Genomic DNA, 14,153 nt, shown 5'->3' on the forward strand with positions numbered 1-14,153 from the left:
AGTCTTTAAATTATTTAAAAAAATTTAAATAAATTTTTATTTTATTTTTTACGTTCAATCAAACTTTTATACTTTTATTTTGAATCAAATAAATTCTAATGACTAATACTTAATTAATTACTATTAATCAAAATAATACTTATCATTTTATATCCCCAGGACATTAATATAATATAAATGTGAAAAGTCAAAAATATTACATGATCATGTTTTTATATCAAAGTAGTATGTCATGTCATGTCATCATTAATTATGATATATTAAAATATCTCGTTGACTCTACATAACATAAAATGATAAATGATATTTTGATTAAGTCAATATTAATTATAAAAATTTATTGGATTCAAGATAAAAATATAAAAATTTAATTGAACAAAATATATATAAATAAGAACTCATTTAAATTTTTTTAAAATATTATACCTTTTAATATTGGATGCTTTTATACTCTAAAGAATGACTATTCTATGGAATTTCCTATTCTTTAAACTCCTTGAATCATTATCCTGGACCTCCTCCTCGGTTTAGGTGGTAAGAAACAGATCAAGAAATATTTTGATAAGAATATCTATAATCAATTTATAAAATTAGTAACAAATAACTACTAAAATCTTCTTTTCTCTTCTTCTTCTTCTTCTTCTTCTTCTTCTCTCTCTCTTTCACATCCCGCTCGCTCCTCTCTTGAAAGTAAATCATTGTCGGCAACAACGTCTGTCTTTCGCCATTGTTGTTATTGTCCTCTGTCGATTGGCACTATTAAACCTCTTTCTATCTTCCTTTCACCCCTTCTTCACTTGATTAGTTTTCATTTTTCTTAAAACCTTTTCTTTTTACTTTCTAAATCATTCCCATCTAGTTATAGGAAGCACCATATTAGTGCTCCAGTGACAAGAACTAGTCAAAGGAAGCATCAGATTAGTGCTTCAACGACTAGATTTGGCTTTGGGAAGCACCAAATTGGCACTCCAAAGGTCAGCTAAGCCCACCACATACTAATTAAAAGGGAGAGCATAACTACAAAGCAAAAAACTATAAATCCAAGGGGAATTTACTTGTTTGACTTAAACGTCTTTTTGGCAGCCGGGCAGCCTTATAATTGTGGAAAATTCATAGCAAGGATTAAAATTAAACTTCATTATTCATCTAACATACACAAAATGGTTTTGGGTTTTTCTTTTATATATATATATATAGTTTTTTTTATAAGTAACATTGATTCCATGACATTAGTAAAAGCAATACAGTACAAAGCATAACAAAAATAACGAGTAAAAGAAAGTAGAAGGAAGCCAAACAAGCGACTCGCCATCAGCGAACCACCTAAGGGTTTTGCGGCGAGAGCTGCAAGAGACCAACTAAACTTGTTTATATTTTTTAAAATATTTCAAGAGTTTTATCAAATAGTATGTTAAAATATATTATTTATATTAATGGGTAAAGTAGTCTTTTATTGTTATTCCTTATAAATTCTTGATATTTTTCTAATCAATTAAACTTGTTAATATTATTACAAATGTATTCTATTTCGATGAACTACTATTTTATTTTATTCCATACCTATTCTATTGTCACAAAATATTTATTTCATTCCTTCTCTATTTCATTCTACAAATCAAATATATGGTAAATATGTTATCTAAATGACTAATGATAAATTTAAAGGTTTTACTATCCATATGACATATAATATATTAAAGACAATTATACATTGTTTTATTACATTTTCAAAAACTTGTACATTTTCAAAAGAAGTCTGCTACTCAAGAAGATATCGGTAGCATCTTCTTCTTAACCTCGACTCAATGAGTACTTGTCAATATAATTTTTTTTCTAAACGCTAAACATCCCCATTCCTTTCTCCAAAAGAAAAACAATGAAACAAAACAGATAATAACTATGAAAGACGAAATCGATAAGGTCACGTTGAAAATAAGAATTTCTGATGAGCAATTTCTTGAAGCGTACCTTGAGATCTTGTATCGATACAATGCTGCAATGTATATCTTTTCTGGTCTCCACCCCTCTCAAGAATCAATGATATGAATGTTGACAGGAAGATAGAAGACTCTAGGGACACTTCCAAGATTAGCTTGAACTAACTACTGCAAATATATCAGGAATATAATCAAATAAATATTGCAACAAGTCAAAGTCAGATCTAATTGTTATTTTTTTTTATAATTCCAACAGATCTGACCTTGGGGATCAATTATTGGAATTAAAACGTAATTTTGGACCAATATTGCTTAATTTAATGGAGTTGAACTTCGGGTGTTAGCTATGGTGGGTGTGTTAGCTATGATGCTTCATTATTTTTATGTATGCATGTATGCATCTACATATTTGATTATTCTCTCAATTTCTTCATCTTCACTCTCTAATAATTGTCCACAGTTTATCTTATTTTCCAAACTTAATAGAGAGATGTTAATATATAGGTTTTTTTTTTGAAAAGCCGATATTTACTGACATTAATCAAAATAATCGGTTTTTCAAGAGTAATATAAATTTCATGTATGGTGTATTAATTTTTATGCATTAAAAAAACGTTATAATTAGTTATCTGCCTTCTCCAAAACAAAAGGACAAAGAACGAGAAGCTAAGAAGTCTTTGCGGGTTTTCAGATCGAAGGTCAGTTGACTACATTTAACAAGAAGTCTTTTTATATTGATTGACATTTAACAAAGACAAGGCCATGAGCACGAACTCTTATAAGCTGAAAAAAAAAATAAGATCAAAGTAAGCATTCACATTTAACAAATTAAACAAATTAATTGTAATTAACAATGACTTCTATATTTATAGTTGCATGTTCATGCATTCATATATACATACACACACATATATATATATATCTCACTAAAATCAATCCAAAATATTAAATATCGCATGCACACCTAAATACTAATATGTTTATACCTTAAGAAAGTAAATTAGTAATTTTCTTTTAAAATATACTTTCAGTTCATAGATAGATATAAGTCAACCATGTTAATTTCATAATAAGTCCTTTTCTGTTAAATAAAATATGAATCAGATTCAATGCTTTAGTTTCATACACTTTCTTTGGATCGGATTCATCTCTTTCAAAATATTTGGCAAAATAAGAAGTCTTTCCTGCAAAAAGAACTTGTAATAACTTGAAAGGCTTTGTTAATTAGACGCAAGTTATTAACAATGAAAAGGACCTTGAATCCAGGATTGTTATTTATTTTTTATTCTGATAAATACAGATCTAGCCGATCAATTTGACCGTGGGGATAAATTATTAGAATTAAAACGTGTTCTTGGAACTCCATATTTATTGCTTTTGAGTTAATTAATTGGACGTTGTCCTTCGGGGGTTATAGCTATTTGATTAATTCAACCATAACAATCATAGTTCTGTCGTTTTTTCAAGAGTATTGCTTTTTATGTACGAAGAATTATTATTTGTATGTATGGATGAATTTACGCATTTTATTATTCTCTCAATTTTCTTCTTTTAATTTTTGCATAAATTTGCATCTGTACTCTCTCATAATTGTTCATTATTTTTCTTCTTCTCTAAACTTAGAGTCCATTTGGTCTGCTTTGTTTTTTTTAAAAAAAATTATTATAAACCTTTATAAAAAATAATATTTTTTAAAATTAAGCTAAAACTGTTTAATAAATTTACTTTTATAAGCTGTTTCGATTGAGGCACTCGAGAATTTAGTTCAATGGTTAGTATATGATCCCCTCTCAAAAAATAAAGTTCAAAACACCTTCAAAAACCTATATTGATTGAGACAAATAGGTGGTTTTTTAAAAAATAATATTGAGATTATTTTTAATAAATGAAAATATTTTTGGAGCAAAAAAAATTTTTAAAATGCTAACTTTTTTTTGATAAAGAAAAGAAGAAAAAGCTCATTTTTGGAGCTTTTCTTAATTTTGTTTTTTTAAAAAATTATTATTTTATTTAAAAACTTCTCAAAATCTTGTTCGGCTTAACTTCTATTTTTAAGAAATAGATAAATTGAAAAAAAAATCAGACCAAACAAACAGTTCGATAGTTATTGACGTTAGTCAAAACAATCGGTTTTTCAAGAATATTATTTTTTTTTCTTTACTCTGTTAAAAACGAGATTCCACTAATACATTGTAATAAGCAGTGAAGATCAATAGAAGCTTTCCAAAAAGATTACAAATGCCAGAGAGTGCCAAAGCATCAACTAGCATACAAGGTGACTAGCTATATTACATAGAAACTGACAATACGACTATCCCACATGTAAGGCTAAGCTAGGTAACATTAACGCAAAGCCATAGAACATGAAAATAAATGGTAATTACCGCCATGCTGAAAACATGAATTCTCTGTCAACTCCATATATAGTTGGTAAGTGCATCCCTAATTGAATTCATTTTCCATAAGGTGTGCACTAAGGACACTTATCCCAGTGATAGCCTAAGAGAGTCTATCTCGTTAAAAATATTTCATTTATCCCACAATCTCTAATCAATATTATGCATATGAGAAATAACAATAATAGAATCAGATTTGATAACATGACAAGTTTGATACCTACGAAATGTGAGGAGACATAGAGGTACAATGGATGCTCGATGGCCAAGTTCATTAATGTATGGTTTATTACTTATATGTATAATTAATGTATCGATCTACGCATTTTAACTTACTCTCAATTTTCAACTTTAATTGTAGGTCTTCTCTCTGTAATAATTAATTGTCCGATTGCATTAAACCGTTGTCTTGATGTACCAACAACACTTAATTAAAGAGAAACTAGGGCTTACTTAGCTGTCTGTCTTTGTAGGCTTTCAGGGATTGTGTGTTTTTTTATTGAAGTTTAGCGGACTACATACAAATACTTAGATTCATATGTTCTTTCTTTTTATATTGTACGGGTCATGGTAGTCTTTTTATATTAATTAACATTAAACAAAGACCAAACCATAAACATGAAGTCTTTTAAGCTAAAAAAAAATAAGATGCCAGTAAGCATTCACATTTAACTAATTAAACAAATTGTCTCATAGAAAGAAGGGAAAAGAGCCCTAATTAAAGTCAATCCCAAATATTAAATATTGGATGCACACCTAAACATTATTATGTTTACTTATTTTTTTAATATTTTTTGTTAATAGAAGAATGCAATATGTTTGATACAGCTAATGAGACCTTGGGAAAATAAATTAGTAATTTTGTTCAATGAATCATTTTCATTTAAAATACATTCAGTTCATACATTTAAGTCAACGATATGTCATAATTAAGTCTTTTTATGTTGGATAAATATTAATCAGATTCAATGTTTTAGTTCACACACTTTCTTTGCATCAGACCTTGCTGCACTTTCTTTGGATCAGATTCAACTCATTCAAAATATTTGGCAAAGGAACTTGCAATAACTTGAAAGCTTTGTTAATTAGAATCAAGTTATTAACAATGAATGTGCGCATGGATCCAGATGTTCTCAAAGAAGTAAGGTCAGGGAAGTTACCAACACTTGAGGCGAACGTGCTTGATGGAACAACCCCAGAAGGAAACACGATCCTTCACGTGGCTGCAAGGTTCGGGTATAAGCTTTTGGTAGAAAAGATCATCAATCAGCGTCCTTCTCTTGCCTTTAAGAGCAATGACAAAGGGGAGACGCCGGTGCATGTCGCAGCGAGGGCTGGAGAACATGATGTCGTTGAAGTTTTCATCAATTCAGTGGAGAAATATCCAGGGATACACATCGGGAGTATCAGAGATAAATTTGGTAATACGCCTTTACATGGTGCTGTCAGGAATGGACAACGTAAGGTAATAAATGCATTGGCACAAAAAGATTCGGAATCGTTACTCTGGATTAATGATGCAGGCGAATCCCCACTTTCCATTGCCATTGATATGAGGTTGACTGATATAGCGCAAACAATCATAGATTTGAATGATTCTACGCTTGATTACCGTGGAAACAAAGGCCAAACACCTTTGCATTGTGCTGTCATGAGGCAAGATTTTGGTAAGCTCCTGAAAGATTTACGTTTTAGTACCTTTCTCCACTCCACTATAAGAAATAAAATTAACCCAACTTTTTTTTTTTTTTGCTTTAAAATTCAGATATCATGCGTACCATCATACATAAGAAAAAAGATCTCGTTGGAGTGCCAGATGAAAGTAAAAGGACTCCCCTTCACTATGCTGCAGCCTTGGGTCATCAAAAAATGGTGCAGGAGTTAATCAAGCAACATCCTTTGATTGCATACGAAAAAGACAAAAATGATCAAACACCTCTTCACTTGGCAGCAGCGACTGGGCAAGTACGTCTTATGGAAGGATTGCTAGAGCCTTGCCCAGACACAATTGAGATAGTTGACGACATGCAGCAAAATATTCTTCATATTGCAGCCAAGCATGGAAATATGGATGCGGTGTTATATATTCTGGAGCTACCTGAAATGGAAGATTTGATCAACTCTCCTGACGTAGCTGGAAACACCCCCTTGCATCTGGCGGTCAGTAACTACCACAGCGATGTGGTGGATGTTCTCTCCAAGAATCCAAAGGTGGAAATCAGGTCAATTAACAACTCTGGTAATACTGCTTTAGCGATTGCTACATTGCCTGATGACCGTGGAATGGAACTGCAGAAGGTATGCAACTTGATTTTTTGAAGTCTATTAACTTTTTATTGTAGTATGTTTCAATAATTCACAAAATGAAGTTCATTCCATGAAATAATCTGATCAAGTTTCAAGTTTGGTTCACTCCATATTTTTACCAGAATCTTAGAAATGTATTTTACTAATATTACTTATTGTCATGTTTTTGTTCCTTGCAGCATTTAACCTTGAAAGCATTAAAGAGTGCTTATAAACAGAAAGTTATTAATCTTGAAGATTTTCCTGAAAATACACGATTAATTGATGCAAACGTAGAAAAGCCAAAGAGCGATGATAAAATTGATGCAAAAGTAGAAAAGCCAAAGAGCGATGATAAAAAGATCAGAGAAATGGGTCAAATAATCTCAGTAATGTCAACCCTTATAGCTACATTTACGTTTACAGCGGCTTTTACCATCCCTGGAGGTTTTAAGAGTGATGGTCCGGATAAGGGCTTGGCAATGTTAATTAGTAAATCAGCTTTCCGGGCATTTGTTCTCTCTGATGCCATTGCCATGACTTCATCTATTACTGCTGCAGTTATTGTATTTTGGTCAAATTCTCGTCGGGACACTGAATCATTCTTGGATACCCTTCCTTTTGCCATTGGTTTAACTTGGATCTCACTTATAGCAATGACACTAGCATTTGTGACTGGATTATTTGTTGTGTTACAGAAGACGCTGTGGCTGGCTATATTGGTTTGTGTGATTGGTTGTGCTCCTCCCTTCTTGCTTTACATATATTCTCCTATATATCTTCTTCTGTTCGAACGTATTTCCAAGTCGCGAACCTCTCTCAGTAACCGACAAAATATAATTGAAGACAACCCATTTCTATTTACTGTTCGATTGATGAAGATATTTTTTGAAAGTCAGATTTTTAAATGTTTATGCTCGAGGCGTAAGAGTTCATGTTGTTACAAACCGAACCAAGACTTCACTGTATCTGCCGTTTGAAAGAAAGCTCACAATCGATAGTCTAGCTTGAGTCCAGCGTCATGTTTGTATTTTTCTAAGTTTTTATAGTTGTTTGTATTTTTGGTTCTCTTTCATTGCTTTACTATTTTCCCATTTCCTCCCTTATCAATTGCTTTACTATTTTTCCATTTCCTCCCTTATCAATCTCAAAATTTTCAAAAAAATCAGTAGTACTAGTAGATTATAAAGAAACAAAAGAAGAAAGTAAGAAGATAAAAGAAACACAAAAAGAAACTATTTTGGTGATTTAATTTATTAATAGTCTCACTATAATCTACCCTAAAATTAAATACATAATATAAATGGTAATTATTGGATTTTTACGGTCAAGACTTTAAATACAATATCTTTGATTATACAAGTACAACTTAATTAATAAGTTTTTTCTTTTTTTTTATTATTACCCATTCTAATTTGTTGTTTTAAGTGTATTTGATTTGATATCAACCTCAATAAGTTATTTTTTTATTTCTAAATGATTTAGTTCTTTATTTAATCTAATTTGAAGTTCCTTTAAATGTTAATTTTTTTTTATTTTTTTCTTATTTTAATTTTAAATTACATATCGACTAAAACTATAACTCTTTTATGTTTTTGTCAAGATATTTAAGTAAAAAACATTCATCAAATATTTTGATTACACGATAAATGTTACTTGTAATTAAGGGCAGATTACAAGAAGATTATGTTAAAATTTTGATTAATTAAACATAATAAAAAGTTTATTCTTCAATTGCAAACAAATGGGTAGAGTACCCCTATTTCGAGCAAAGGAAATTGTAGTAATTAATAAACACTGAAAAATGCAAAGAACCATCAATTTTCTGTAAATTCTGAAGCTAAAATTCCTTTTGCTTGATGATTTCATGAGACAAAAACTCATTGAAATGCCCAGCAAGCCGATTTACCGTGATCATGTAAAGCTGAAAGCGAAGATCCTTTCACTTGATATCTCCATCCGCCAAAGATTTCATAGCCTAACAGACTGAAATCAAAGTCAAGCTGGAAGGAAAGGTCCACCGAACAAACAAATCCTGATATCCTCCGGTGCTAAGCACGTCAATTTTCCACGACAAAGTGAAGCAAAAGCTGAATGCAGTGATCGTTTCACTTGATTATTCTAACAAAGTAGAGTTGAAAGCAAAGATCCTTTCGATTGACAGCTGCAGCAGAGCAAGTTTCCAAGTCATAGAAATGTACATATGTGAACCAGATCAAAATCCTTTCCCTTGGAAACTACTCCATCAAACTGGCACCCACTGATTAAAATGCAAATCAAGATTTGCAGGATAATTGTGTTTTGAGGTTCATCTTGTTTTTCTATTGATGTGACAGGTTGATGGTTTCTGGTTTTTTTGTAACCAGGCCGAGTTTGGGAAGATTTGAGCTTATTTCTCCTTAGCTTCTGCCTTTCCTTTTGTTGTTCATTGGGAACTCCTTTCTGAAATGAAACGAAATACAGATTGATGTTCAAAAAAGAAATGCAAAGCGAGCTGATTTTGCAGGTTCAACAACTAGAGAAATATCCTAACTGATCATGAAGAGCATTATCAACCCCCTATCATTTAACAGCAGAGATTGCTAGGGAGTAGCACAATATATAGCATAGTACTGAAGAAAACTAGTAGTAAACAGGACCGTCGTCATTTTTTTACCTGTTGGCTGACTGCTCTAGGATAGCTTGTTTCGGTCAATTTTCATCCCTGGCGACCAAACTATATCTCTGTCGTTGTTGGTCTGTAATTTTTTAACTGTATCAAACCTTCTCAACTTAGGGTAATTCTCTTTTTTGGGCAACGAAGTTTCCTGCAGCAGAACAAGTTAAAGCCTTAAATATTGAAAAAGGTGGGAAAAATTAAAAGTTCTGATGTTTTAATATATCGTATGCAAATCTTTCCATGATGAAGACTTGTTATATATGTGCCATAAAAGTGGCTTTTCTTATCATCAAATTGAAGCAAAACAAGTCCTTTCAATTTGAGTGTAGGGTGCAGAATTATAATCTTACTTCGGTTTTGGCGTAGACAATAGTAGGCTCTGAATCAAAATAACTGAAACTTGTAACCTGGGCGGCACATTCTTTTATCTCTAACGATTCCAAAGCTGGGAATACGCATTCATAACACACCGGAACGATGGTGACGAGGTCCGGTAGCTTTTCAAGGTGCAGTACTTCCAATTCAGGGAACCAAAGCACTCTCTCCTCTCCACTTTTGACTTTGGCTTCACTCTCATGTCTAAAGATATGTTTTAATCCGGATGCCCTTTTGACTCTGAACGTTCTGAGCTTTGGAAAGTGGGCGACTCGAAAAGGAAAGAGACTCTTCAGGTTGTTGCAATCTTCGATCGATATTTCGTTAAGGTTAGGGAAGTATACAGGTTTGAGACGAGACGATAATGATGATGAAATCTGATCCCGGGCAACGATCTGCTCCAAGTCCTCGCATCCTTGTACAACTAGATGGCTTAACTGCAGCAGATTTCGAGCATGTAATAGTGAGAATATAGTTCTCAGTCTATTGCACTTAACCACTTCCAAACGAGTAAGATTTTGAAGGGTGACAATTTGGGTGGTCTCTTTCCATATAACTGGCAGCTCATATATCTCTTTCAATGTCACTTTCTTCAGACTTGATAAGATGTATCCACAAGGAAGCTCAAAGATCTCTCCACAAAATTGATTTCCCATATTGAAGAGGCAAAATTCCTGTAAGGGACGCACATACTTATAACTTTATATCATCCATCAGGTTAAATCTCAATTTTAGATTCTCCTTTCCTAAATTATTGTATCTACAAAAAATCGGAAGACAAATATAAGTACCTCTAATCGACCATGCTTTATCACTTCAGACATGACATCATTACTGAATTGGTGACAAGCTCCCACTTCGAACTGTTTCAATGACGGAAACTTGATAGAACGGTTTTCTGAACAAAAGGTCTTCAAGTTTATTAAGTCTTTGAGTGCTAAGTTTTTTAACTGAGGTACCTCGATCTCCTCTCCTTCCGCTGCATCTTGAAAGCTGAACACTTGTGCTAATTGAAGGCAACTGCTTATTTCGAGCAGTGTAAGCTTCTGAAGGATTTGACCTGTTGTGATTTGGAAAACGTATTCCAATGCAAGACAACCAGTAATCTGGAGAGTTGTTAATCTTGGCAAGCATAGAGGATGGAGGAGGGCCGGATGTATGATTTCATTGACATCCACATTAAGATCATCTCTCGTTTCAGCAATTATTTGCTTCAACATATTACAACCGTATATCTCAAGTGTTTCCAGTTGGTTCAGCCTTTGCGCAATGGACGTTGAGAAGAGATATTTCAGACGTTGGCAATCCTTTAGCTTCACAGTGCGCAGATTTTGGAGGCTTACATTATTGGTTTGCCCGCACCAGATCCGGCTTAGCTTAGGTAATTCTTCTAGCTCCAAGGATGTTAAATCTGAGAGCAGCGCCTGAGAGTTATCATCCATACCGTGAAGAATGGAGCCATCCTGAAATACTGCTTGCAACCTATTACAACATGTAACTCTGACCTTCTTTACACTTTGAACCAGGTTTGGAAAAACATGATTTTTGTAACAAAGAATCCAATCCCGAGCAAGACGTTGCACATTGTCATCCCACTCCTTGGATTGATTTTGTAAGAATACCGAAACCTTCAAGGCTCTTGATTTTTTGTCAAACCATTCATCTATTTTCGGATATTTAAATATTTGAGTTGGCAAAATGGAAGGTGAAACGATCTCTGGTGGGGTAGGACTGCTTCCCTCTGCACTGATCTTCTCTTCAGACCACCATCTTTCAAAACTCAGGCCACTAAAATATAGCTCCTCTAATCCGGATAACTTCTGTATCAACTTTAGAGGAATTCTATGCAGCTTTTGGCAATCAAACAGATCCAGCAATCTTAGATTATCTAATTTTCCAATGTCATCTGTCAATTCACTGATATCAGAACCTCGAAAGCTGAGAATCTCCAATTCCTTCAGATTTTCTAGTGATGGTAGGCCATTGAATCTGCAATACTCCAAGTGTAGAGCTCGAAGGTTTGTCAAGTTCTGAAGAGCATTTGGTGACAAAACACCATGATGAAGAGCAAGAACTTTTAGTGCTTTCAAATGTTGCAAAAATTCATTGGATATTGTCTTGCAACCATTCCCACCAAGATACAGAATTTGAAGCTTTTCACTTCGGAATTCTTCGTCAAGAAGTTCCCCTGGCTTGCTAGCCACATAAGAGATTGCTGCACAGGACTTAAGGTCTTCATTCTTTGGCGTTTCCCACAAGCCGACCACATGTTTTATCCTAAGGAAACTCTCCTCTTTGGATGCTAACCACAAAGCAGCCTCACGAACCACATTTTGCATTTGAACGTGTGCTTTCCCATGCTTTAACAGCAAAAAAGAATCTTTGAGATCTTCGATGGCCCCATTAACTTTTTCACTAACTTCTTCAATTGAATCAATGCCTTGATATATCCCTAGCCCCCATGCGTATCTTATCAAGTCCGGTGGAGCAATGGGATCATTTTTGGGAAACAAAGAACACAATAAGAAGCATTTCTTGGTCTCATTATACTTCAAATGATCATAACTCAACTTTACACTTCTGTGAACAATACCAACTTTTTCACTTTCGTCCTCCACCAAATTCGATTTAAGTCTATCATATGCGTTTCTCCATTGATCCAAAACTTTCCCTCTTAAAGCCCTTCCTACTGTTATAACTGCAATAGGAGAATGTTTGCATTCCTCTGCAACTCGAATTGCGACCTGGCTAATTTCACGAGTCATATCTTGACTTAGGTTCTTTTTCAATAACGCCCAGGCTTCAGTATTATTTAGAGCCTCAAGTGTTATTTCTTTCCGTCTTTCCATAGAAGAACACACTTGGGTATCACTTGTTGTCAGAAGAATTTTGCACCCAATTTGATTTGGAATTCCCATAGACACCAAGTTGAGTTCCTTGCGAAAATCATCAAGGATTATGAGGATCTTCTCTTCCTTTCTCAATCTACGCCGCAATCTCTTTGCTCTTTCTTTTTAAGTTTGCTTTGGAAATTCTAATTTCAAGAAAGCTGCAAGGGTATCTTGAACTTCTTCAGTAGTTGTAGATTGGGAAACAGCTAACCGTACAACCTTGAGATGCAAAAATTCATTAGCTATTTTACCCACTGCTCTGGCCAAGGTCGTCTTACCCACCCCTCTCTGCCCGCAGACGATGATCACGCTCTCAGTGCCATCCTTCATTGCATTCACAATCTCAGTTAACGCTGATTTTAAAGATTGTGAAGGCATGGAATAACTTGATGGCAAGAGTTCATTCTCCCAAAGAGTAGCAGCCCGAAAGACAACTCGGTCATAGTGGCTATTCCGTACAAGGCGGATAATCTTTAGTTCCTGTTGTTCTATGTCATTGCTTAAGTGGAACCGCTGGCTCCAATTGAGACGTGAAGTTAAACGCCTATTGTGGTCTCGTATATTATCATCCAGGGTGCGCACTGCTTTCAGGACCTGCTCGGCTTCTTCTAGCCATGTCTCCACACCATCCTTGATTCCTCGTTTTTGAGCTTTGGCATCTCCAACATCTTTGTGCAGCTGGGCTTTTGCCAATGTCAGTCTTTGCTTCTGTTTCCGAAATTCTTTAACCCTGCTGTCAAAATAGATCAGGCAATGAAAGAAACTTCCTAGCATCATCAGGTAGCTCACCACCCGGAAATCCGGCACGATCATAGCGGCAGCAGCAAAAATTCCCTGATAATTTTGAAGTTATAGGACGATATTTAGTAAGCAGCAAGTTGAAGAAATCAACCATGACAATGAACTTGCCAGTACCTGGTTGGAGTTATGAGGGTGTTCCTTGGTTATCTTGGGAGCAACGACAACAGAAACTTAGCAATTTCCTAGTAAAAATAATCTGAAAATGAAACAAATAGCAGCAACAATCATCTCCTTGACACACATAACAATTTTATGTAAAACCACTAAGGAAGTTCTAAATGATTGAAGATAAGTTTAAACGAGCTTCAAAGGTTATACATTGATTTACTAAAAAAAAAATCACATATGAAAAAAAAAAGAGTGCTTGTTTCATATATAGAATAATGTTATTTTGTTGGATTGCTGTTTTTTTCCCAAACTTAATAGAACAATGTTAATCAGTGCTTATCGACACTAATCAAAATAATTGTTTGGCAAGAGTATTACTTTTCATGTATGGTGTATTATTTTTATGTATTAATGTATTTATGCATTTAATTTTTCTTTCAATTTTCAACTTTAATTGTATGCCTTCTCTAATAATTGTACACTACGTATCTTCTTTTTCAAACTTAAATAGAGAAATGTTAATCCATACTTATCGACATTAATCAAAATAACCGGTTTTTCAAGAATATTACTTTTCACAAATAGTATATTATTTTTATGTATTAAAGTATCTACACATTTGCCCGAGCTGGTTCATTATGCTTTCGGGAGTCTCTAGCCGATAAGATCACAAAATTGCTTGTGAGATCAATAAATTCAC

The 14,153-nt window shown here is 33.8% G+C and overlaps 3 protein-coding genes across 3 annotated transcripts in view; 1 reads left to right on the forward strand and 2 right to left on the reverse strand.

Moving 5' to 3' along the window:
• Positions 1 to 4,327, reverse strand: part of LOC110418874 (disease resistance protein At4g27190-like) — a 7,447-nt gene extending 3,120 nt beyond the window's left edge. The window contains exon 1 of the mRNA XM_089783940.1: positions 4,322 to 4,327. Coding sequence (XP_089640066.1) covers positions 4,322 to 4,327 — 6 coding nt within the window. The remainder of the gene's footprint in view (positions 1 to 4,321) is intronic.
• A 1,111-nt stretch (positions 4,328 to 5,438) lies between these two features.
• On the forward strand, positions 5,439 to 7,599 carry LOC110418875 (uncharacterized). Its single transcript, XM_021431699.2, has 3 exons — positions 5,439 to 6,000; positions 6,099 to 6,631; positions 6,820 to 7,599. The coding sequence occupies exons 1-3, from the start codon at positions 5,439 to 5,441 to the stop codon at positions 7,597 to 7,599; spliced, it is 1,875 nt and encodes a 624-aa protein (XP_021287374.2).
• A 1,692-nt stretch (positions 7,600 to 9,291) lies between these two features.
• On the reverse strand, positions 9,292 to 13,357 carry LOC110419983 (putative disease resistance protein At4g27220). The gene is made up of 4 exons (XM_089783941.1): positions 12,678 to 13,357; positions 10,445 to 12,494; positions 9,629 to 10,327; positions 9,292 to 9,426 (listed from the first exon to the last, which is right to left on the reverse strand). The coding sequence occupies exons 1-4, from the start codon at positions 13,355 to 13,357 to the stop codon at positions 9,292 to 9,294; spliced, it is 3,564 nt and encodes a 1,187-aa protein (XP_089640067.1).
• Between the last annotated feature and the right edge of the window lie 796 nt (positions 13,358 to 14,153).

Source organism: Theobroma umbraticum, unplaced genomic scaffold (assembly GCF_002168275.2).
Source record: "Theobroma umbraticum cultivar Fairchild unplaced genomic scaffold, ASM216827v3 scaffold_67.0, whole genome shotgun sequence".
Lineage (NCBI taxonomy): Eukaryota > Viridiplantae > Streptophyta > Magnoliopsida > Malvales > Malvaceae > Theobroma > Theobroma umbraticum.